Genomic DNA, 21512 nt, shown 5'->3' with positions numbered 1-21512 from the left:
GGGTTACTGTGGAAATGCAGAAATTGTGATGGAAGAGAAGAGGACGATGGAGATGAGAAAGGAGAAAATAAGATGACACAGGCGACAGGATCCTCGATGGGCGAGAAAAGTTGACCGATTCCGAGAAAGGTGATTGGGCCAGGAGTCGTGTGTTTCGAAGCGCTGGACTTGTTTCAGCTCGACAGGTCGCAGCAACTCCGCAATTTGTTGGAGGCTCAGGGACCAACAGTGACTTCCAAGGTTTCCTTTGTCCGAGTTTCGTTCGCATCGGACGCCCTGACGGTGAAGCATTTTGTTGTCGTTTCAACCTCTTCTTTCCTGACTTCCAACATCCATCCCTTCGGTCACAGATCTGATACCTGCTAGGCGCGGCAACAGGCTTTGTTTCATTGCATTCCTTAGAGTGTACCGTACCAAGCTTCAGTCGTCAGTAAGGGGTAATTGCCCAAGAGTTTGCCCAGCATGGCCTACCATGGCGTCCCAGGCGGCTACGACCACGATGCCTTGAACAACGACGTGCGAACTTCCTCCTCACATGTCAAAGATGGATAAGAAGATGACTGACAGGCGGCAACCGCAGTACCACAACCAGCACGAGTCGGACGAGGAAGTGGAGCGCTCACTGCTCCATACCAACCCCACCGGAGCCTACCAAGGTCCCTTCGACGACACGCACTCGCACACGCCAGTGGCTCAAGACCACGGCTACAGCTTGACCGAGTCGTACGCCGACAACACACACCACGTGCCGCCGTACGACAGCTACGACGAGTACCGAGGCACCAATCTCGAGGACCCAGGATACCAGCCTGCAGGCTCTCCTGTGTCTCGCGCTGCTACAACATCGACCGAAGCATGGGAAGCAAGAGCTGCCATCGGCGGACCGGCTGCTGGCGGCGGTGGTCTGAAGCGCAATGCCACACGTAAGGTCAAGCTGGTGCAGGGCAATGTCCTGAGTGCCGATTATCCCGTGCCCAGTGCTATCCAGAACGCCGTTCAGGCCAAATACAGAAACGACCTCGAGAGTGGTAGCGAGGAGTTTACCCACATGCGCTGTAAGTCACGAAGCAGCCAGGAGCCGAGAGAGTGCAGCGCTGACCCCCAGGACAGACACTGCGGCAACATGCGATCCCAACGACTTCACCCTCAAGAACGGCTACAATCTCCGTCCGGCCATGTACAACCGTCACACGGAGCTTCTGATTGCAGTCACGTACTACAACGAAGACAAGGTCCTCACTGCCCGCACTCTGCACGGTGTCATGCAAAACATCCGAGAAATCGTCAATCTCAAGAAGTCCGAGTTCTGGAACAAAGGAGGCCCGGCATGGCAGAAGATTGTCGTTTGTTTGGTCTTCGACGGTATCGACCCCTGCGACAAGGGTACTCTGGACGTCCTGGCAACCATTGGTGTCTTCCAGGACGGTATCATGAAGAAGGACATTGACGGCAACGAGACGATTGCTCACATTGTGCGTTGACATGACTATGCAACTCGTGCCATGTCAAATACTAACACCCTGCAGTTCGAATACACAACCCAGCTCTCCGTTACCGCCAATCAGCAGCTCATCCGCCCGCTGGACGATGGTCCGACCACTCTGCCTCCAGTGCAGATGATGTTCTGTCTCAAGCAGAAGAACAGCAAGAAGATCAACTCGCACAGATGGCTGTTCACCGCCTTTGGTCGCATCCTGAACCCCGAAGTCTGTATTCTCCTCGACGCCGGAACAAAGCCTGGCCATAAGTCTCTGCTCGCTCTGTGGGAAGCTTTCTACAACGACAAGGATCTTGGGGGTGCTTGTGGTGAGATTCACGCCATGTTGGGCCCTCGTTGGAAGAACTTGGTCAACCCCCTGATTGCAGCCCAAAACTTCGAGTACAAGATCTCCAACATTCTCGACAAACCGCTGGAAAGTTCCTTTGGATACGTCAGTGTCTTGCCCGGTGCTTTCTCTGCCTACCGTTTCCGCGCCATCATGGGCCGTCCTCTGGAGCAATACTTCCACGGTGATCACACTTTGTCCAAGCAGCTCGGCAAGAAGGGTATCGAAGGCATGAACATTTTCAAGAAGAACATGTTCTTGGCCGAGGATCGCATTCTCTGCTTCGAGCTGGTCGCAAAGGCTGGCTCCAAATGGCATCTTACCTACGTCAAGGCCTCCAAGGGTGAAACCGATGTGCCTGACAGTGCTCCAGAATTTATCGGTCAGCGCCGTCGTTGGCTGAACGGTTCTTTCGCTGCCTCCATCTACTCTCTGATGCACTTCGGTCGCATGTACAAGAGTGGTCACAACATTGTCCGCATGTTCTTCCTGCATATTCAACTCATCTACAACATCGCCCAGCAAATCCTCACTTGGTTCTCTCTTGCATCATACTGGTTGACTACTACCGTCATTATGGACCTTGTCGGTAGTCCCAGCTCCTCGAACAACAATCATGCTTTCCCCTTCGGTAACGACGCAACTCCCATCATCAACACCATCGTCAAGTACATCTACCTCGCATTCGTCCTTCTACAATTCATCCTGGCCTTAGGAAACAGACCCAAAGGTTCGAAATGGTCTTACATCGTCTCATTCTGCTGGTTCGGTCTTGTACAACTTTACATTACTGTCGATGCGCTATATCTAGTCGTCCATGCGTTTACAGGAGGACCGGGCTTCGATACAGATAGTGCCAGCGACTTTGTAAAGTCCTTCTTCTCCTCCACGGGTCCTGGTATCATCGTCATCGCCTTGGCTGCGACCTTTGGTCTCTACTTCGTCGCTTCCTTCATGTACCTCGACCCTTGGCACATGTTCACCTCATTCCCTCAATATCTTCTGATTATGAGTTCGTACATCAACATCCTCAACGTCTACGCCTTTAGCAATTGGCATGATGTATCATGGGGAACCAAGGGTGCCGACAAGGCCGACGCATTGCCATCAGCCAAGACAGAAAAGGCACAAGACGGTAAAGCGACGGTCATAGAGGAAGTCGATCTCGCGCAAGCGGATATCGACTCACAGTTCGAGACGACTGTAAAACGTGCCTTGACACCATACGTTGCCCCCAAGGAGAAAGAGGCCAAGACTCTCGAGGACTCGTACAAGAGTTTCCGTACTCGTCTAGTAACTTTCTGGATCTTCAGTAACGCACTTCTTGCTGTCGCAATCACCAGCGACAATGTCGACAAGTTTGGCTTCACTAGTGGTGCTAGCAAGCGTACTGCAAGATTCTTCCAGGCTCTGCTGTGGGCAAACGCCGTCGTTGCGCTTGTCCGTTTCTGCGGTTGCTGTTGGTTCCTTGCCAAGTCTGGTCTGCTGTGCTGTTTCGCACGCAGATAGAATATTTTTAACGTTCATGCCCATGTTTTTGCATTTGCATAAAAAGATTGTATTTGGAAAGGCACGACACTTCTGAAGGTCTTTCTCGTCGCTGTCGGAGTATGGATTCTACATGCTGCTTGTTTTTTGTTTTTGTCTTTGAACGCATATTTGCATACTCAGCTCATATACCACTGGTTGGTTTGAAAGCCACAGAAATTTTCTTGCATGTTCAACTCATGTCTCATCATGGTCGTGGTCCGTATATCGTCTCGGCTTGTGGCTTGACTGTCCACAGGCTGCACTCCTCCTGGCCGCACTCTCTCGCCATAAAGACACAGAAATAGAATAGAGGTGTCCGTGACACGTTGCCATTCGCGTCGTAAGAAGTGCCGCCCTTGCGGTCGGCCATAGGTTGTCCCTTGCTGGTCCTGAGTAGATTTGCCACCACTCCGAGAATTCACCTCCCTGTCATAGACCCAGGACGGTTTCTCTGTCATCTCAGTGATATGTGCGTTTTATCTGTGCTCATCGCAAGATGTACGACGAGGCTTATTCAGGAAATATCATCCAGCTACTAATGAGAGGCCACTCTTCTAGCCAGTGATCCGTAGCAGTGAGGTGTGTGAAGAGCGACGAGCTCACGAGAGAACACGGAGCCATCAAGTCGCATATGTAATTGTCGGACTGCGTCTCAATCCTGGTTTTTGGAGCTCAAAGATTTTCTACCGAGTCGTCAGTTATCACAAGCTCGATCAGCAATCAAAAACCACTCACCAAGCATATGCCTATTCAGACACACGTTTCGGTCCAAGCACCACAGAAAGTATAGCCGTCAATACTATAACACTCCCAAACACTGTCAATCCAATTACCCAGTAGGTCTTCCTTCTCTTGTTTCTGCGTAAAATAGATTGTGATTCGACGATTGTTTCATTGGTGCTTGATGATGTCGAAGGACCTAATTCTGGCGTCTCGAGAAGGGTTTGGAGAGCGACGAACTCGGTGTTTTTGGTGGTTTGGGGTGCGAAGTCTGTGGTTGCTATGCCGCTTCTCAGGGTACTGGTGTCGGAAAAGGTGTCTGAAAATGTGTCGCTGTCTTTTGTCATTGTGTAAGCCATTTTGAAGTGTCTTCGATTGAAAATATCCACTTGGGCATATATGTAGTAGAGTTGTGAGGAGAAGCACAATGCCATTGTGATGCATATATGTGTTGCTGTTGTACTTGAACTCCTCATTGTCCAATCTCTATTTTCGTTTGGTGTTACACGGAGTTTACTCGAGACATGCAGATGGGGTTGCACCAGAATCTACCGCTTATTTAACGATGTAAGGCTTGGGTGGTCGGCAGTTCGCATTGGTAAATGCTGTAATACCTTGACCGCATGGCTCTGACTGTTGTCATCTTGCCGTGATTTTCACATTGTACGTCTGAGATCTTTGCAGCTGATGATTAGAAATTAAGCGGTGACGAAGAAATAAGGTGTAAGCAGTTTTATGACTGGATAGTCTCTTTTCTATTCCTCTGCACGTAGTTGACGTTTTGGTTGGAACGCGTGTGAATTGGTGAGGTAGACGGCTGCCAACTCCACGGTCAGAAGATCGCGATTACCATATCTGTGGTATTCAGCGACAGCGACAGCCGCGATGCAGCATGTTGTTGAACCTTGGTGTTGATCAAAAGAAGGAAGGAGTGCTATATGACGATCATGACGCGTACCCTTTGCAGGAGGTTGGTCGCTTCCCAGCCACCTTTTCGCGTCGTCATATTGTACTCCCTACATCGAACCGAAAGGCAGGTCAATTTTCTGGCCCGACAGTAACATGGAAGTCGGTCTGTATAAGGATGCGCGCTCCCTGGTGTTCACGTCGACGGAGCTGCCGCTGTTCTCCGCCGCAATGCTGAAACCGGGAAACAGATTTCGTTCGTCCTCGACACTTCACTCCGACACGTGTGTTTAATGTTGCTATTGTAAAACATTCTCGATACTGTTCTCCCTGTAGAGGGAATCCACAGCCTCATGCTGATCTCAGGACTAATCGCTTTCTGAGTGGGAAGTGGCCCGGTGAGGAGAGGACACCTCACCCACTGCTTTTTAAGCGCCGCAACCACATATCACAAGTCTACCCGCTGCTGTGCCGCAACATGTTCATAGCCTTGGTCGCAGGCACCATGAATACTTCTATTTATTAGGGAGGGACGACCAGAATTCATGTTGGCAAAAATCTGGTTTCCCACCAAGTCATACATTCAATCTCATGTCTACCCTGAATGTATTCTCGTTGCGCAACCTCATCCGCGCTACCATCATCTCATCGACTTTGCTTCTCTTTTCCTGGTATGATCATGGTAGAGGTTCTGTCTCCGATACAATTATGGCAAAGTGGTCTTCCAAGCGTCATCACAAATGCATACCGATACCTGGTCTGGAAGATATTTTGGTGATTTTGAGAACAGGAGCCACCGAATCACTGACCAAACTTCCTGTACACTTCAGAACAACACTCAAATGTATGCCACACTATGTGGTCTACTCTGATATCGAAGAGAGTGTCGACGGTCATTCTGTCGTGGATGCCTTGGATACAGTGAGCGACGTGTATCAGGTCAACAATTCTGACTTTGAACTGTACAACCGTTTGAAGAAAGATGACAGAGCATCTTATGATCTCCAAGAGCTACAGCAATGGTCTTCTGTGCAAAACTCGGGAGCAGGCATGATTAACAATCCAGCTTGGAAATTGGACAAGTGGAAGTTGCTGCCGCTCATCGAGAAAGCTCTTCAATACCGACCGGACGCCAACTGGTACTTCTTTATGGAAGCAGACACTGCCATACTTTGGTTAAATCTTGCAGAATGGCTTGCCAAGTTTGACAAGACTCAACCATACTACCTAGGAAATCAACAACAGATTGGAGACGTAGTGTTCGGTCACGGTGGCTCTGGATTCGCAATTTCCAAACCCGCCATGCAAGCCGCTGCTGAGAAGTTCCGAAACAATCGCGATGAGTATGAAGAGTTCACTGCCAATCACTGGGCAGGCGACTGCGTACTGGGAAAATTGTTAAAGGACGCCGGCATCTCTTTGACATGGACGTGGCCGAACCTGCAGAATGCACCAATATCCTCTGTCAAATATACGGCGAACGGTTACTCTAAAAGACTATGGTGTCACAGAGCGGTCAGCTACCATCACATGGCACCCGAAGAGATCGAACCTGTCTGGCAATTTGAACAACAATTGCTCGGGCGTAACGAGTCGTGCTCGTTGAAATATAAGGATGTTTTCGAACGCTTCGTCCTACCGTACCTGCAGCCTTCCAAAGATGATTGGGACAATCTGAGTGCAGAACATGTCGATTTGCAAGCCGGCGTAGACTTGTTCGAAGCTTGCAAGGATGAGTGTATGAGGAGAGAAGAATGTCTACAGTTTTCTGTCAAAGAGAAGAGCTGTCATGTCTCTTCCGATGTTAAATTAGGACGGCCGTTTCAAGAGCCTGCTGGGACGATATTGCAGTCTGGTTGGATCCTAGATCGAATTGATGCTTTCGTGCGGGACATGGAAGCTTGTGGAGGAGATCAGGAATGGGCGCTATAGTGCACAAGTCGTGCTCAACAGCGCTACAATCCATTGCATTGGGATTTTGGAAATAAGGCACGCTTTTCGTGGCTCATGATAATTGCAAGCGTTACTCACAACAAGCAGTTGACCGGTCTTGCAGTCATTTAGTTCGACATGCAGATTCGTGTAGACCAGCGCTATGCACGATATCGCATGGATATATTGTTACACAAAGGTAGTTTAAGCACATACGGCCACAGTCAGCTGAAAACTGGGCATCCCGTCCGCTCTGCCATACATAAGCAGTTGAACGGCAGATTAGTACTACGGTGGGTGACCACGTGGGAATCCCTGCTGCTGTATGTTTGTTCGTTTTGTCAAAGAATTTGCGCCGAATCTTTTCTAACTTAGGCTTGGTTCTGCAGAAGCAATGGCCGCAATGTACTTCTGTGTTTTGCCAGCCCGCTTTGAGCATTTGGAGAGGAACTAAAGCTGGTATGGGAAAGATTTGCGGTGGTCCTTCTTTGCTCGAGCGACGCCGCAGCTCTTGTACAGTAATAATGATTTTGATGCTTACTGGGTCACTGTGTGTGTCTATGGTAGTAGACCATTCTATCTTCTTTGACTTGTCGAAACCTGGATATTCGATGGTTGTTGTTCATGTGACTGCGTGCAGTTCGAAGTCATATTAACCCGACAAGATGTCACAAAACTGTTACGCTCCACATACACTCCCAACAACGTCTCAGCGTCACCAAAAACTACGAGCATACGCGGAGATACATAAGTTGAGTATCGTAGCAGACGAAAGTAACACATCATGACGAACTGACGAGCAGTGCCGTCGATAGTCCGTCAAATGCTTGCTGAGGTCCCGACCCTGTCTGCGTTTTCGCATCGGAAGTCGCTTGTTGGCATCACGAAGTATCCGATAGCACCATCGTACACAACGGTTTCTGAGATGATGGCAACACCACGCAGTATCGCTGGACCACAACACATGGATCGTTCGCATCAGGTTCGAGTAAAGATGTGCTCAGATTGGCCTGACTTCTTACTCTGTCTGCTACAGTCTGCAGTCAGCGTAAGAGCCTAGTGAACAAGGCGTCGAGCAAAACCGAAGATTGGATAATTGTTAATCAAACACAATCGCGGTGAGTTCGGCAAAGAGCAAGCATGCTAGATGCCGATGTGGTCTGTCCGTACCGAAATTCGGCCTCGTCGCCCGGAGTTGTGTCTGTCAGCCTTGTTGCTTGTTGAAGTTGGTCATCAGAGGATCCTCAGTAGCTTCAGATAATGAAGCGATTTCGGTAGGCATATATGTTGATATTTGAATTGCATAAGCACTCGGTCGGCCCCTGCCTTCGAAATCCTTATCTCTGTTACCGACAATGCCGAATGCGACAGCGTCAGGCTTCACAAAAACGGCCCGTTTGTCTGGCGGCTCCGTCGTTTGACTTTTTATCTGTTCAGCTAATGCGCTCGAATTGGTTGAGATTCTTTACAGACAAGAGGCATCCTGTATCTCTCAAAAGCTCATGAAGGAGAAATAGCTGTATGAAGATTTTTCTAAGAGATCAACAAGCCGATCAGAGTGCTAGCCGAAAATGTTGAATCGAAGCAGACGAGACGGCCAAGGCGTCCCTCTGCGAGATTGATTGTAAGTGCGTCACTGCTGTTCTCAACTGAATTAGGAATCCGACGGCCTTCCGTTGTCCACATGGAACGCTCGTGGGCTTTTAGCCTGTTCTCTGTCGTCTCCTGACGTTGCTTGAGATCCTGACAGATGTGGACTCGGCCATGCAAAGTCCCGCCTTCCGGAAGAGCAAAACAAGGAGCCAGAATCGGATGAGGTCTGCGGTCCGGTTCTAGCACAATATCGGCCGAGATCGTCATATGTTGATCCTAGAAGATCAAGGTGGAAACACTTTTCTGCAGTTCAAACATACTTGCCCGGCATATCTTTACCACTTTCATGGCGAGGCTTGCCGGTTGAACAGAAGTTATGCACATGCTGAGCGCACAGTCGCAAGTAAAATTCGAATCAGTCGCGCGTTAGGGCGTAGAGTGCAGGCCTTTCCAAGGTGGAGCAGATGATTTCAACAAACATGGGGAAGAAGTCGATGCAACCTCAACCGAGATGTTGTTTTTCAGGCTCGCCAAACACGAGTCGGCGCTCGCGTTCGAACTTTCTTTCGGCTTTCCTACCGAGATTTATAAATCGCAGACGCGACTTCCACGTTTGATATGTCTTTGCTCCGCATCTTCTCGTCCACGCTCCGCATCTTTTTCGTGCTCGGAACCCAAACACATCACCTCTCGATGGTGCTCCGTGGGGAGATTGTTGAATCTCCAGACGTCCCCACCATGCCCCCGGCCTCTGAATGATGCAATTTTGCTGCGGTGGCCGCCTGTTTGGGCCTATCCGACTCAGTACGCCTCGGGGAAAACAGGAGAAGGACCGTGAAAGGGCCGGAAGACATGCATGTTCAACGCGGGATTAACCAATCTTGACGACGTTGGCCACACATTAGCGGTTCGAGAAGAACCAGAATTGAGAGACACACCGACCAGCTTGGCCTAGGTGCCGTCGATGCCGGTCGAAACATTTGCTGACCATGCTATCGTATCCCCATGCCCCCAATGGACCCACTGCGAATATGGAGTATGTGGAGTAGACGGTGCACCAGGAGGAAAGTGCGAGGTCGGATTTGAAATTGGCAGAGTATAAAGACAGAGCGATCTGCTCTCTGCAGTCTGCACTACTGTCTGATTTCAGCGCTCATCACACGCCAAAACTTCACCAAAGGCTTGACTACTCTTGGCTTTCTGTAGAAAGTTCAACGCCCATTCTTGTTCTTACTTGGCTTCCTTGCAGCACAAGCGTGCATAAATCGTCGGCTACAGGTCGCTGATTCCCACCATAATGGTCAGTTTCTTTGGAGTCACAGGCAAGGCCCTGTCGATTGCTCAGATCGCGCTGGTGGTTGCACCATCGTTCATTCTGTTCGGTTACAATCAGTCTGGTCTTGGTCCGTTGCTCTCTGAAGACAACTGGAGACATCAATTCCCTCTCATCAACACGGTCGACTACAAAGGCGAGGTCAAGGCCCATCACGCAACTCTCCAGGGTCTCGTTATCGCAACATTCACACTTGGTGCGCTGATCGGCGCATTGAGCTGTAGTTACACTGGTACTCTCCTCGGAAGACGATGGGTTATCTTCATCGGTGCTCTCTGTACACTTATTGGAGAGGCCATCGAGTGTTCTGCCTTCGAACTCGGTCAGCTCATTGTTGGCCGTGTCATTATCGGTCTTGGTGTCGGACAACTTTCTGCTACCGTCCCTGTTTGGCAATCGGAATGTTCGTCTGCCAAGAACCGTGGAAAGCACGTTGTCCTTGACGGTATGTTCATTTCGTTCGGTTATACGCTCGAATCCTGGATCGATTTTGGTTTCTACACGCTCAAGACTGGATCCGTCACCTGGCGTCCTCCGATCGCTATTGCTTTACTCTTCTCGCTCATCGTTCTCTTCTCGATCTTCTTGTTCCCCGAGTCTCCTCGTTGGCTTCTTGCACAGAACCGTGGTTCGGAAGCTCGTGAAAATTTGGCTGCTCTCAAGGGCCTGCCGGTCGACTCCCCAGAGATCGAAGCAGAGTGTGTCGGTATCGAACTCTCTCTTGAAGATTCGTCCAACAAGGCAGCTTCATTCAAGGACCTGTTCAGCATGGGCGAAGACAAGCTCGCTTACCGTTTCGGTCTCTGTATCCTGCTTCAATTCTTTCAGCAGATGTCCGGAACCAACCTCATCTCTGTCTATGCTTCCACCATTTTCCAGCAGGGTCTCGGCATGAGCAGCTACAATTCTAAGCTATTGTCTGCCGGTACTCTGACCTGGAAGTTCCTGTCATGTTTCGTTGCCTTCTTCTGCATCGATCGTTTCGGCCGTCGCGTCTGTTTCATGGTCTCCGGTGGTGGCATGGCTTTGTGCATGGTCGCTCTCGCTGTCGCAACATCTTTCCCTCACGACAACTACGGCGCATCCGTCGCAGCCGCCTTCTTCGTCTACCTTTTCTGCTTCTTCACTCCCATCGGTTTCCTCGGTGCCAACTTCCTGTACTGTACCGAGGTCGCACCCATCAGACTGCGTGTCGCCATGGCATCTATCTCCACTGCCAACCATTGGCTGTGGAACTTTGCAGTGGCCATGATCACTCCAGTAGCCATCAACAACATTGGCTACAAGTACTACATTGTCTACGCTTGCATCGGTGCATGCATTCCCGTCACTGTTTACTTCCTTTGTAAGTCGCACTTGTTGCACACTTTCTGTCACCATGCTAATTGTAACCCTGTTAGATCCCGAAACCAAGGGACGCTCGCTGGAAGAGCTCGACACCATCTTCAAAGACAGCCCTTCAGTATTGGGCACTGTCAAGTACGCCAAGTACAAGCCCATGATGGCTCCCGAGGAGGTGCCTTACAGCAAGACAGACGATGTCAACTTCCAGGAGAAGGTTTGAGGCAAGAGTGCTGGCCACTTCTGCAGGAAAAGTTTTATACGAATAATACATCCATGAATTTCAATGGCACGATGATATGCCACTTCTTCACATCTATGAGTTGCATACCTCCCGATTTTGGTTGCCAGTGTTGTGATATCATGGCCAAGTGCTCCTATTGCGACACCAAGAGTGGCCTGCATCTTGAAAAAGACTTCTCGAACACTCCAAATCTTCGGCACTTCTTCTGCTCCATTAATCGCATGTGAGACAGTGCGTTTCGAAGACCCTTTCGCAGATTTCACCAGAGGGGAATTCGGTCCTCTACGCGTAAATAAACCAGAAGCGAAAATGGTAGGGGTTTGAATTCTGGAAAGCAACGTTCTTTGCTACTGGGCGTGCAAGTTATTCGCTTGCAAATCTGATAGGATTCGTACACAGTCATCGACAGCTGTCCTAGTATATTTGAAAGCCAAGAGAAATCCAAGTCTATGATGGCCGACCTCACCTGTCCGGAGCCGACACCTCACAAGCTAAACACACCTCGGCCGCCTCGAAAGCCACTGGCGGCCCAAAGCGCGAGAAGTTAGCGTTGAAGCATCTGATAAGATGAAATTTTATCGAACCATCACGGTAGTTCGAAGATTTGCTCGGCTTGCAAACTCGGCTCTCTCTGTACTCTCAACGAGTCGACGTTCTCATGTGGCGAAGCGCCACATACTCATGGTGACGCTGACAGAATGTGACTGCGTGATGGCTCAATTGAGATCGGAGTGAGTGTACAGATGACAAGGTGGAGGGCAAAGTACTTTTTCGCGTGGTAAAGCGACACGGGATTGCACGCAGCTGTACAGGTTTACTGGGCAACGGCCATTCGACAAACGATCCAATAGACGGCCTCGCATCGCTAGACCCTGCAGGATCAGATAAAAATTGACTCTGGACTACGAGGGATTATCTAATCCATCACCCAATCTTGCCTGGCTTGTCCGTCATTTTGCTCGGAGGCGCTTTCGCAGCTGCGCAGACCGCGGCTTCCCTCTGACTTGGCAGCCTCTACATAAAATGGCGTTTCCCTTCTGCAGATGCTAGTCTGCTCCCTCGTCGATCACTTTCACTACCCAGTCAATCACCCAATACTGGCCCTTTGAGTCGACACCTCGTCTTGGGTCTTTCACATTACGATGTCGTCGATTGACTCAAACACTCCCTCGACCACCAAGGTCGAGACTGAGACTGAAGTCAGATTTAAGAGGTCACAAGATGCCCCCAGTGAGCAAGTCGTACTCATGGGCAAGATGAGTCCTGGTGTTGCCCGCATTGAAGCAATCAATGCCCACCTCACCTCTTTCGATCGCTGGTTCCTTGGTATTGGTGTCTTCTTGATTGCATACGCCTATGGTCTGGACGGTACCGTCAGATACACGTATCAGGTGATTAACTCGAACAACACAACAAATGCCCCATGGGACTAATGTGTAACCAGAGCACTGCCTTGTCCTCGATTGGAGAGCACTCCCTGCTTTCGACCGTCAACATCGTACGCACCGTCATTGCTGCCGCAGCTCAGCCTACAGCTGCCAAGATTGCCGATGTCTTCGGTCGTGTCGAGCTCGTCTACCTCTCCATCTTCTTCTACCTACTGGGTACCGTTATTGAGGCTGCTGCACACAACGTTGGTACTTTCGCCGCAGGTGCCATTCTGTACCAAATCGGTTACACGGTTGTTACTCTGCTCGTCGAGGTCATCGTGGCAGATATTACTTCTTTGAGATCTCGTCTGGCCTGGTCATACATTCCTGCCCTGCCCTTCTTGATCAACACCTGGGTTTCTGGAGACATTACTTCTGCCGTATTGAAGGACACCACCTGGCGCTGGGGTATTGGAATGTGGGCCATCATCTACCCCATCTGCGCCATGCCCCTCGTTGCAGCTCTCTTCATCGCCTCTGGTCGTGCGAAGAAGGCTGGCGCCCTGAACAACTACCAGTCTCCTTTCCAGCGCAACGGTTTCGGTAGCACTCTCGTTGCTCTGTTCTGGCAACTCGATGTCATCGGTATCATTTTGATGATCGCCATGTTTGCCCTCATTCTCGTGCCCTTCACCATTGCTGGTGGTCTTTCGGACACTTGGGGAACCGCTCACGTCATCGCTCCTTTGGTCATTGGTATTTGCCTTATTCCAGTCTTCGCCATCTATGAAAGACGCGCTCCTCACCCTCTCGTACCCTTCCATCTTTTGAAGGACCGCAGTGTTTGGGGTGCTCTTGGAGTTGCTTGGATGCTCAACTTCATCTGGTACATGCAAGGAGGCTACCTCTACACTGTTGTGGTTGTTGCCTTTGACCAGAGCGTCAAGTCCGCCACTCGCATCACCTCCCTCTACAGTTTCGTCTCAGTTCTGACTGGAGTTTGTCTCGGTCTTCTCGTCCGATTTGGCATCCCTCTTCCTGGCAAGCGTGTCCGCGTCCCCTACCTGAAGCCCTTCATCGTTTTCGGTACTTTGATGTTCATGGTTGCCTTTGGCATCTTGCTCAGATTCAGAGGTGGACTTAGCCAAAGCTCTTACGCTGGAGTCATCGCAGCCGAGGTTGTATTAGGTTTCGCTGGCGGTCTTTTCCCTTACCCCGTCCAGACCCTCATCCAAGCAGCCACTCAGCACGAGCATCTTGCTCTGGTCACTGGTCTCTACCTTGCAACCTACAATATCGGATCGGCATTTGGCTCAACAGTTTCTGGTGCCCTGTGGACTCAGGTTCTCCCTGGAGAGCTTGAGCGCAACTTGGCTGCTGTCACCAACAACGCTACCGTTGCTGTCTACGCATACAGCAATCCTCTGTTCTTCATTCTCGACTACCCCGTCGGCACTCCTGAGCGCGACGCTGTCATTGTCTCATACAGACATATCCAGCGCCTGTTGTGCATCACTGGTATCTGCCTTTGCGTTCCTTTGATCGTCTTCTCGCTATGTCTCCGCAACCCTCGTCTCGGCAAGGAGCAATCTCTCCCTACTGCCGAGAAGACCGTATCCGAGACCTCAAGTGAGGCTGGTGTTGTGCAAGCCTCGACCAAGAGTGGGTTCCTCAACAAGCTGTTCTAAGCATGTCTTCGGCTTGAGACCAATTCGATCTAGACTGCTTCATTGAGGCTACAAGGAACGACAAAAGTTGCACATTTTTCCATTTTCAAGCGCCTAAGCGCGTAATGTCTCTCGTAATCATTGATACCATTTTCATTTACCCACAACATCATCATATCATATATCTCTTCATCTCTCAATACGTCTCATCCTCATTCATGCCTGCAGCAAAGAGTGCAAAGTGTCTACCACCATGCCGGATCTTATGATGCCCATGTCAGTCTGAGCTTCAACGCACTCACATGCGGAGTTGCAACTCACAAGCAGCAAATCGTCTACCAGGTCTCAGCCCGATGGAACCTGACATGACGATCAGAATGTACACTGACCTCGGATATGCTGGTGCTAGCCGACCGATCACGGCGATTGGGTCTCCCAAAATTATCGTCGCTGCGAAACGAATCGTCACCACTGTATATAGACTTTGACGGTTCGTCGTCGCGCGCGAAAACATGCAGAAAGAGCCATAATGCTAGAAACATGCCCATTGTGACGAGGACGAAGAGGGCGACGATATGTGCGAAGGTGAAGCTTGATGTATCGCTAGCTTGGACTGGTATGTTGATACTGAGGTGAATGGAGATGTTGTAGAGTGTATTTGTTGGGAGTGTGATCTCCGAGTCCATCTTTGAGAAGTTTTTGCACTCAAGGAGAATGAGTTCGAGAAATGGAGGAATATGGATGAGGATACAAATGAGGACGTCAGCTTTTGACATTCAAGGGAAGAGCGTAGGGGTTGTTTGCTATATTGAAATGGGCATAGGTAGCAAACAAAACTGACGGATAAATTCGTCAGTCACTTTAGCTGCCATCTTGATTTAGAGAAGTCTTCCTGCATGTTCATTGGAAGATGCGATGTTAGGTAAGCTTGGTTCGATATGGAGAAAGCAGTACCATGGCAACACAGACCAAATTACGAAGGGACCATTTTAGTGGAAAATAATATGTATCAAGGCAGCAGCACGGCGTTGATATCACGAAGGGGATGTAAGAGTAATCGGGCTGACGAAGTATATTTGCTGAGATAAGGAAAGATAATATCGTAATGCAAGAAAGTACGACCCCCGAGCGATACTGAGTCCAGAGTCGCCCATGTCCGTCCAATACACTCATGTGGACCAAAATATTCGCTAGTCAGCTTCTCGTGACCACGTAAGATGAAGATTGCCAATTTGATCATGAGCGGTGCTTGAGAAGTTCAATGTAGATGCGTAAGGTTATTGTTGACAACCAGTTGCCCCATATCGAGCATCAATTAGTGCCAGAACGCCTTGTCATCATCATCCTCGGTCCAAGTGCTTTGTGACACAGATTCCGTGACGAGAGAAGGAGCTTTTCTCAATGCTGCGTGACGATGATACGGATAGCCTTTGCTGCCTTCCTCCTGAGATAGTATTCACAATTGAAATTGTGAAGAGTCACAGCATTAAAAGGCTGATAAACAAGTGTATCAGGAAGATGGCGGATGTTGTGCTTCTCTCTCTTCATGTTGTGACGACGAAATTGCTGCTCAGGGATTTTGTGCTTGATATATGTCCCGTAAATCAGGACCTGGTTCCAGGCTCTAACCTGATCTTGCCCTTTGTACAGTTCGACGTTTTTGTGTTGTTGTTTGATGCGGCAGAACTCCCTGGACCAGCTGTATGTACCGTTGTAACTTGGGGTCCGTATTGATTGATTTCTGGTGACCGTGGTGACTGTTTTGGGCTTGAAATCCCTGGCATCCTTTGTGTTATTGGTAGTGGTGATAATTTCGGCACCATCTTCGTTGCAAGAGTCCTTCCGGACCCGGAGGGCATCAGAAGCGGCTTCCAATACCTTTCCTCTCTGATCGCGAATCTCAGTGAGCTCCTCGGCTTCTTTAACTCCCCTCTTGAGTCTTTGTAAAGATTCGAGCCTTTTCTCTGGAGATATCATGTTGGATTTGTTGAGATAATCCCAAGGTCCCCAAAGATTTCTGTCCAGCTTGTTGGCCAGTTCAGGTGCTCTTTCGAGGTTGACAGTTCGCATAGCCTCGATCATCTCTTCCTCCCTAAGAAGTAGGACAACGTATTGATCCATAGCGTCACTGTCATGAGGAGTATAGTTCTGGATACTGTTCTTGCTGCGCATGTTGAGTGAGATAGAGCAGAGTGGTGTCGATTTGGTACATTGGAAAGTTTGGTGGTTAATATATGGTCAAATTCGAAGGTGAGACGTGTCTGCAGAGTGGTGTGAGAAGAACAGTAAGGGTGTTCAGTGATTTTAGAACTGTCTCATTCGTGTTGAATTATTGACCTAGACAATAGCGACAGTGTCTTAAAGGACACATTAGAGACAACAATAGAGACTCGCCACTTATTGTCGCATGGAAATTGTGTTGGGTCGGTCGCTATAGCATTACTTGACCCCCATCCCTGCTCGAGTGTCGTCTATACAGGCGTCAGCTTTGGTATTGATTGTTTACGAGTCTCAGCCACTGATGTCAAATTGATGATGCTTGACAGTCAGCACTACGCTGACTGGGTACGCTTTCATCTGCGCCACGCGCTGACACGAACTCTGAATTGATGATCAACAAGTCGTCATCGGCAGCTTTAGGCAGCTGCCGATAAAACATGCATTGGCTCTAATGTGGCGGCTTTCAGGGCAGAATCCTACCTTGGGATGCCAATTGCTATCAAGATATCATCTAATTGCAATTCATCGTCTCGCAAAGCATTCCATTCGTCTTCCAGCTTGACCATCAAGGTACCAGCCAGCAATGTGCCGTTCAAAGCAACACTTCCCACTTCGCTGCCTTGTTTGTTCTTGATAGCCGCACCTTCGTTTCTGCGCGGGACTATAGCCATGGCTGAAGTCGTCATAGCGAGATTATAACTGATGGCCGATGATCCTCCTTCGGATGGATGAAGCTTCAGATCCGAGTTCTGGTTGGATGCGATGTAGGATCTGACAGCGGTGGCAGCTGCGGCGTACAACTTGTCGTAGGCTGAGTATAGTGTCTCGAGACTAGGATCCTTAGGGAGCTCAAGGGCAAAGTGGGTGAAAGACAGGCCAGGATTAGTCCTTAGTCCTAGACACGAGATACCATGAGCATCGAGTTACTTGAAAAACCAACACCGGACAATGGAGACCTACCCTGGTCTTCCCTAGCAGGAGCATCTAACATGCTTTCGACGAGTGGATTCCAACTCGCACTTTCCTGCTGATCACGCTTCATCTCGTCAACGCTGAGGAATTGAAGATGACGATGCGCCTGACTAGCCCCGCTGTGGTCTCCAGAATTGAAGAAGGCAAATAGCTTTCCATTCTGCTTGCTCTCTTCCCACGCTTTCAGACAAGCATGTGTTGCTGCAAGATCGTCTGACTCAAGCATGTGTTTTTGCTGCTTATTGAGCTTTGTCGCAATAATGAAATGTTGAGGAATGACGGGATACTTGTTCAGTACGAGCAAATGACTAGCACTGGATTTGGGGATGTCCGCGATCAACAAGTCTGATGAGGGGTTGTCGAATGGGTCCGGCTTTGGACCTTTGGCTTGCTTATCGCCATTATCGGTAGGCTTCTTCGCCAACGCAGGGCAGTATCGAAGCTGAAACTGGCGACTGGTCAGAGATCAAAGAGCATCGACAACTCTATACCTTCTTCCAAGTTGGCAGCTTTGTTGTGACGAAAGTCGATGACTTACAGGTGCACCGGATTTGGTCCGCAGTATGGAGAGCTCAGTGGACGAGAAGATCAAGGCTTGATTGGCCTTTGCAGTACTGAACTTGGCCTTCACCAAAGATGGCAATGCTTCCTCTAGACCCAATTGCATGCTGGTTTGTTGTTGCGTAGCTGGCTTGGAGCCGAGGCCGAGATAGTCGCGTCGCGGTGTAGAGAAATTGATGTCGTCACTGCCTAACGCCAAGGTTGCCCGAACAAGCCGGCACAAAGGCGCCATCTCACCATGGAGTAGGTACAAAAGAGTACAGAAAAGATGCGCATTTCTCAAGGCTGTGAGCCACTATCTGATTTACGAGATACAGGTAACGAGTGCATGACCAATCCTTTTTTACCAGGAAGCCTGCCGACGCTGTGACCGACTGCCGCTTCGCTCAGGGCCAACGAGGAATGAACGCAACTCTATTCCTAACATGCAGGAAAAGGAAAGTCTTGCGACTGGTTCGTTAAGGAGAGTCTGTCATCTTCTGACCACTCTTGAAGACGCTCTCGATGGCCTAGAAGGACATCTCACGAATCTGCTCCCACTTCTTGGCACATGTTGCACCGGCAAAGGGGTATGATGCACCATGAGAGAGCATCCACTCAGCGACCTTCTTCCAAGGCAACTTGCTCGTGTTGGCTTTCTGACGCATGTTGGCCTTACGAGAGGAAGGTCCCTGCGACGTTTCGGCAAAATGCTCGACGGCTTCAACGAGGAGCATGACCTGCAATTATCGTGTTAAATGGAATATGATAACGTTCTCGACATATCGACTTACGTCCGAGCGGTTCCAGTGTGGCTTCCTCACACGCATTTCCTTAGGTTTGGAGAGGATGCGGACACGGCCACGCAGAGTCGACTCTGCTTCGGTGAAGCCTCCACGGCGCTTGATCTCTTTGTAGGACAGACCACGTCGGCGTGCCTCTTGGAGGTACTCGTCTCTGTTATTACGCACTGTATCGGGAGTGTCTCTATCTCCTTGTCCGGCCGACACGGACGACATCTCAGCGTCGCTGCTGTTAACGGAAGATGCGAGAGGAAGAGCGCCTCCAACCATGGGCTGTGCAGAGAACAGCACGGGATTTGGACCCGCGAAAGCGTATCGGTCCAGTGCGGTGTTGAAGAGGTGCCCAGGCGCAACCAGTCCATCTGCTCCGTAATCGATAAAACCTGTAGCGATGTTGTGCTCCAAAGATGGCTGGGAGATGGACATCGGGGGCATCTCCTGAAAAGTCGGGTGAGGAAACAGTCCATCCAAGTGAGACTGGATGGGCATGCTCGGAGTGCGCTCAGTGACACCAGCGAGCAGCTGGGTTGGGAAGTCTTGTGAGCACGACCAGATGCCATGGTTGTACTGTGTCGACGTATCAAAGGTTGAGATGATTTGCTGCTCGGACCAGGAAGACTCCGTGTTGAGGTAATTGTCACCGAAGCTCGACAAAGGTGACATATAGGATACAGGTGAGTACATGGCAACTCTACTCTCACTCAAGGTCAGGTCTTTTGTATCCCTAGACGGAGAAGGAGCCGTGCAGGAGCCCCCGCTGGTGAACGAAGAGGCAGTGGGGCTCTCCGAAGATTCACTACCCGTCAGCTCAGGACACTCTTGATTGAAGAAGCAGTCCTTCGTATCTTGATCGAACAAAGTTGACATGTTGTTGGAGACAGTAAGTGGTTGTTGGTAGCCGTAGAATCCTGCAAGCGAGTACTGTGACATTGTCAGGGTGGCTTCTTATCGCTCTGCGTTAACTATCAGACTCACGTTTGCTTGCGGATACGCCAGGTGGGTGGGTCGTGAGTGCAGAAGAGGAGGCGCGCGATAGACTGGGAGAGGTCTGTGAAAGAAATCTGCGCGGTTCGTCAGTGATGATGAATTGTCCGTTGATCGAAGCGAGAACGACCTCCGTAGTAGTACTTATTCGCGCCCTGCTCACCCCTAGTTCTCACCGCCATCATGTTCATCGAAGCGGTATGTTGATATGCGTTGTAGCAAAGTCTTTCCTTCCCAGACCGTGTCGTAGCCACAGATGTCGTCACGGATTCGTGCAGCTACTTGCAGCCCTGCAGCAGTGCAGTGGTTATTATCAGGTTGGTGGGGCGAGCACTCGGCAGTGAATGTTCCGGAAGCTCGACAACGTGATTGATATCGGGGTAAAGAAGATCACGATGAATATGTTCCCAGAGCGTTGCAAAGCGAGGGTCTGATAAGAGATCTGTCCGTCGTCAGGTATGAGACCACGCCGTTGTTCAAAGGTAACTCGCCTTGTGTACATGAACGTCTACAATAGGACCAAAAGTCTTCAACACGATATTATTACCACTGGACGGGCAACTGCAACAAAATTGAACACAATGATACACCGAGGATGGTGAGAGGGTCGCTGACTCAAAGTAGGAGTATGTAAGACATGGCCACCAAGGCGGCCGACCATGTATAAATGAGCGTTGATTTCAAAACCCTGCCCTGATGCTCCCGGGCCGTCATCAGAGCAAGAGATACACATGCCGTTTGAGTGTGTGGAGGATATTAGAGACGGGAAGCATCCGAGCAACGCCTGCTTCCCGTCGCCCTTGAAGAGATGATCAAGCGAGTGAGGTTGGAAGCATCTCTCAGACCCTACGGAACTAATATCACTGCTGTTTGAGTCAAAGACATTCCAGAAGAGGCAGTCCTGGTTGTGAGCCTGCTCAGTCAATCGATACTGGACTAGATACAGCTGCTCATGATGTAGTAGTTTCAATGACTGAGTGCATGCCATGTTCAGTCGCCTAGACTCATCTTGCAGATGGATGAAGATGCTCTCCAAATGAAGATCAGGATTCGCGGTGCAGCGACGTTTGACGGCTGCCATGTGGATAACCGGGCGTTCAAACATGTCAACTCCGGTACACTGCCGCACTTGGACCTTCATGTCAAGCAGGTACCAACCAATCACGCCATGACAGAGAGTAGGAAGCCGGTAGCGAACTACTTCTTGTAGGATTCGCAGGTCTTCACATGATGTGACGTATAATTGGACATATTGGCCGACCAAGCACTACTATCAGTGTCTTTACTTGCATGAAGACACTCAGTACTCAGGGAGCCGTACCGCTAACCTGTCAAAATTCTACAAGTTGACTCTGCGGCATGGAGATAATGTTAGAAGCCTGTACTTGCCGTGAAAAGCTCATGAAAAGTTCACCCATCAACATTCTGGAGCTTGCGGCTCAGTGTGTGCACGGTGGTGTTGACGTCTGCAGCCATCCGTTACACAGCAGCATGGTCACTGCCGCTGCAAGCCCCTCCGACAAGCGGCGGA

The 21512-nt window shown here is 49.9% G+C and overlaps 10 protein-coding genes across 10 annotated transcripts; 4 read left to right on the top strand and 6 right to left on the bottom strand.

Annotated features, from left to right (window-relative positions):
• Positions 1–462: 462 nt before the first annotated feature.
• On the top strand, positions 463–3335 carry AUEXF2481DRAFT_8356 (glycosyltransferase family 2 protein; the record flags this gene model as incomplete). The annotated part of the gene is made up of 4 exons (XM_013484675.1): positions 463–516; positions 581–1055; positions 1111–1472; positions 1527–3335. The coding sequence occupies 4 exons, from the start codon at positions 463–465 to the stop codon at positions 3333–3335; spliced, it is 2700 nt and encodes an 899-aa protein (XP_013340129.1).
• A 597-nt stretch (positions 3336–3932) lies between these two features.
• AUEXF2481DRAFT_459782 (uncharacterized protein) lies at positions 3933–4774 on the bottom strand. Its single transcript, XM_013484756.1, has 4 exons — positions 4691–4774; positions 4466–4630; positions 4092–4413; positions 3933–4039 (listed from the first exon to the last, which is right to left on the bottom strand). The coding sequence occupies exons 2-3, from the start codon at positions 4518–4520 to the stop codon at positions 4103–4105; spliced, it is 366 nt and encodes a 121-aa protein (XP_013340210.1). The 5' UTR covers positions 4521–4630; positions 4691–4774; the 3' UTR covers positions 3933–4039; positions 4092–4102.
• Positions 4775–5573: 799 nt separating this feature from the next.
• Positions 5574–6914, top strand: AUEXF2481DRAFT_32865 (glycosyltransferase family 31 protein; the record flags this gene model as incomplete). The annotated part of the gene is made up of 1 exon (XM_013484684.1): positions 5574–6914. The coding sequence occupies one exon, from the start codon at positions 5574–5576 to the stop codon at positions 6912–6914; it is 1341 nt and encodes a 446-aa protein (XP_013340138.1).
• A 2890-nt stretch (positions 6915–9804) lies between these two features.
• On the top strand, positions 9805–11404 carry AUEXF2481DRAFT_8354 (uncharacterized protein; the record flags this gene model as incomplete). The annotated part of the gene is made up of 2 exons (XM_013484674.1): positions 9805–11185; positions 11241–11404. The coding sequence occupies 2 exons, from the start codon at positions 9805–9807 to the stop codon at positions 11402–11404; spliced, it is 1545 nt and encodes a 514-aa protein (XP_013340128.1).
• A 1163-nt stretch (positions 11405–12567) lies between these two features.
• Positions 12568–14483, top strand: AUEXF2481DRAFT_69599 (uncharacterized protein; the record flags this gene model as incomplete). The annotated part of the gene is made up of 2 exons (XM_013484725.1): positions 12568–12816; positions 12870–14483. 2 exons carry the CDS (start codon positions 12568–12570, stop codon positions 14481–14483), a joined length of 1863 nt encoding a protein of 620 aa, XP_013340179.1.
• A 127-nt stretch (positions 14484–14610) lies between these two features.
• Positions 14611–15549, bottom strand: AUEXF2481DRAFT_457872 (uncharacterized protein). Its single transcript, XM_013484755.1, has 2 exons — positions 14784–15549; positions 14611–14724 (listed from the first exon to the last, which is right to left on the bottom strand). The coding sequence occupies exon 1, from the start codon at positions 15236–15238 to the stop codon at positions 14798–14800; it is 441 nt and encodes a 146-aa protein (XP_013340209.1). The 5' UTR covers positions 15239–15549; the 3' UTR covers positions 14611–14724; positions 14784–14797.
• Positions 15550–15860: 311 nt separating this feature from the next.
• AUEXF2481DRAFT_32862 (uncharacterized protein) lies at positions 15861–16634 on the bottom strand (the record flags this gene model as incomplete). The annotated part of the gene is made up of 1 exon (XM_013484683.1): positions 15861–16634. One exon carries the CDS (start codon positions 16632–16634, stop codon positions 15861–15863), a length of 774 nt encoding a protein of 257 aa, XP_013340137.1.
• A 49-nt stretch (positions 16635–16683) lies between these two features.
• Positions 16684–18355, bottom strand: AUEXF2481DRAFT_43866 (uncharacterized protein). The gene is made up of 3 exons (XM_013484707.1): positions 18193–18355; positions 17643–18102; positions 16684–17577 (listed from the first exon to the last, which is right to left on the bottom strand). The coding sequence occupies exons 1-3, from the start codon at positions 18319–18321 to the stop codon at positions 17159–17161; spliced, it is 1008 nt and encodes a 335-aa protein (XP_013340161.1). The 5' UTR covers positions 18322–18355; the 3' UTR covers positions 16684–17158.
• Positions 18356–18477: 122 nt separating this feature from the next.
• On the bottom strand, positions 18478–19887 carry AUEXF2481DRAFT_43865 (uncharacterized protein). The gene is made up of 2 exons (XM_013484706.1): positions 18989–19887; positions 18478–18934 (listed from the first exon to the last, which is right to left on the bottom strand). Exons 1-2 carry the CDS (start codon positions 19862–19864, stop codon positions 18725–18727), a joined length of 1086 nt encoding a protein of 361 aa, XP_013340160.1. The 5' UTR covers positions 19865–19887; the 3' UTR covers positions 18478–18724.
• A 331-nt stretch (positions 19888–20218) lies between these two features.
• AUEXF2481DRAFT_457859 (uncharacterized protein) lies at positions 20219–21227 on the bottom strand. Its single transcript, XM_013484754.1, has one exon. It carries the CDS (start codon positions 21120–21122, stop codon positions 20511–20513), a length of 612 nt encoding a protein of 203 aa, XP_013340208.1. The 5' UTR covers positions 21123–21227; the 3' UTR covers positions 20219–20510.
• Between the last annotated feature and the right edge of the window lie 285 nt (positions 21228–21512).

Source organism: Aureobasidium subglaciale (assembly GCF_000721755.1).
Source record: "Aureobasidium subglaciale EXF-2481 unplaced genomic scaffold scaffold_27, whole genome shotgun sequence".
Lineage (NCBI taxonomy): Eukaryota > Fungi > Ascomycota > Dothideomycetes > Dothideales > Saccotheciaceae > Aureobasidium > Aureobasidium subglaciale.
Note: the sequence above shows the minus strand (reverse complement) of the source record. Positions and strands in the feature narration are given on the sequence as shown.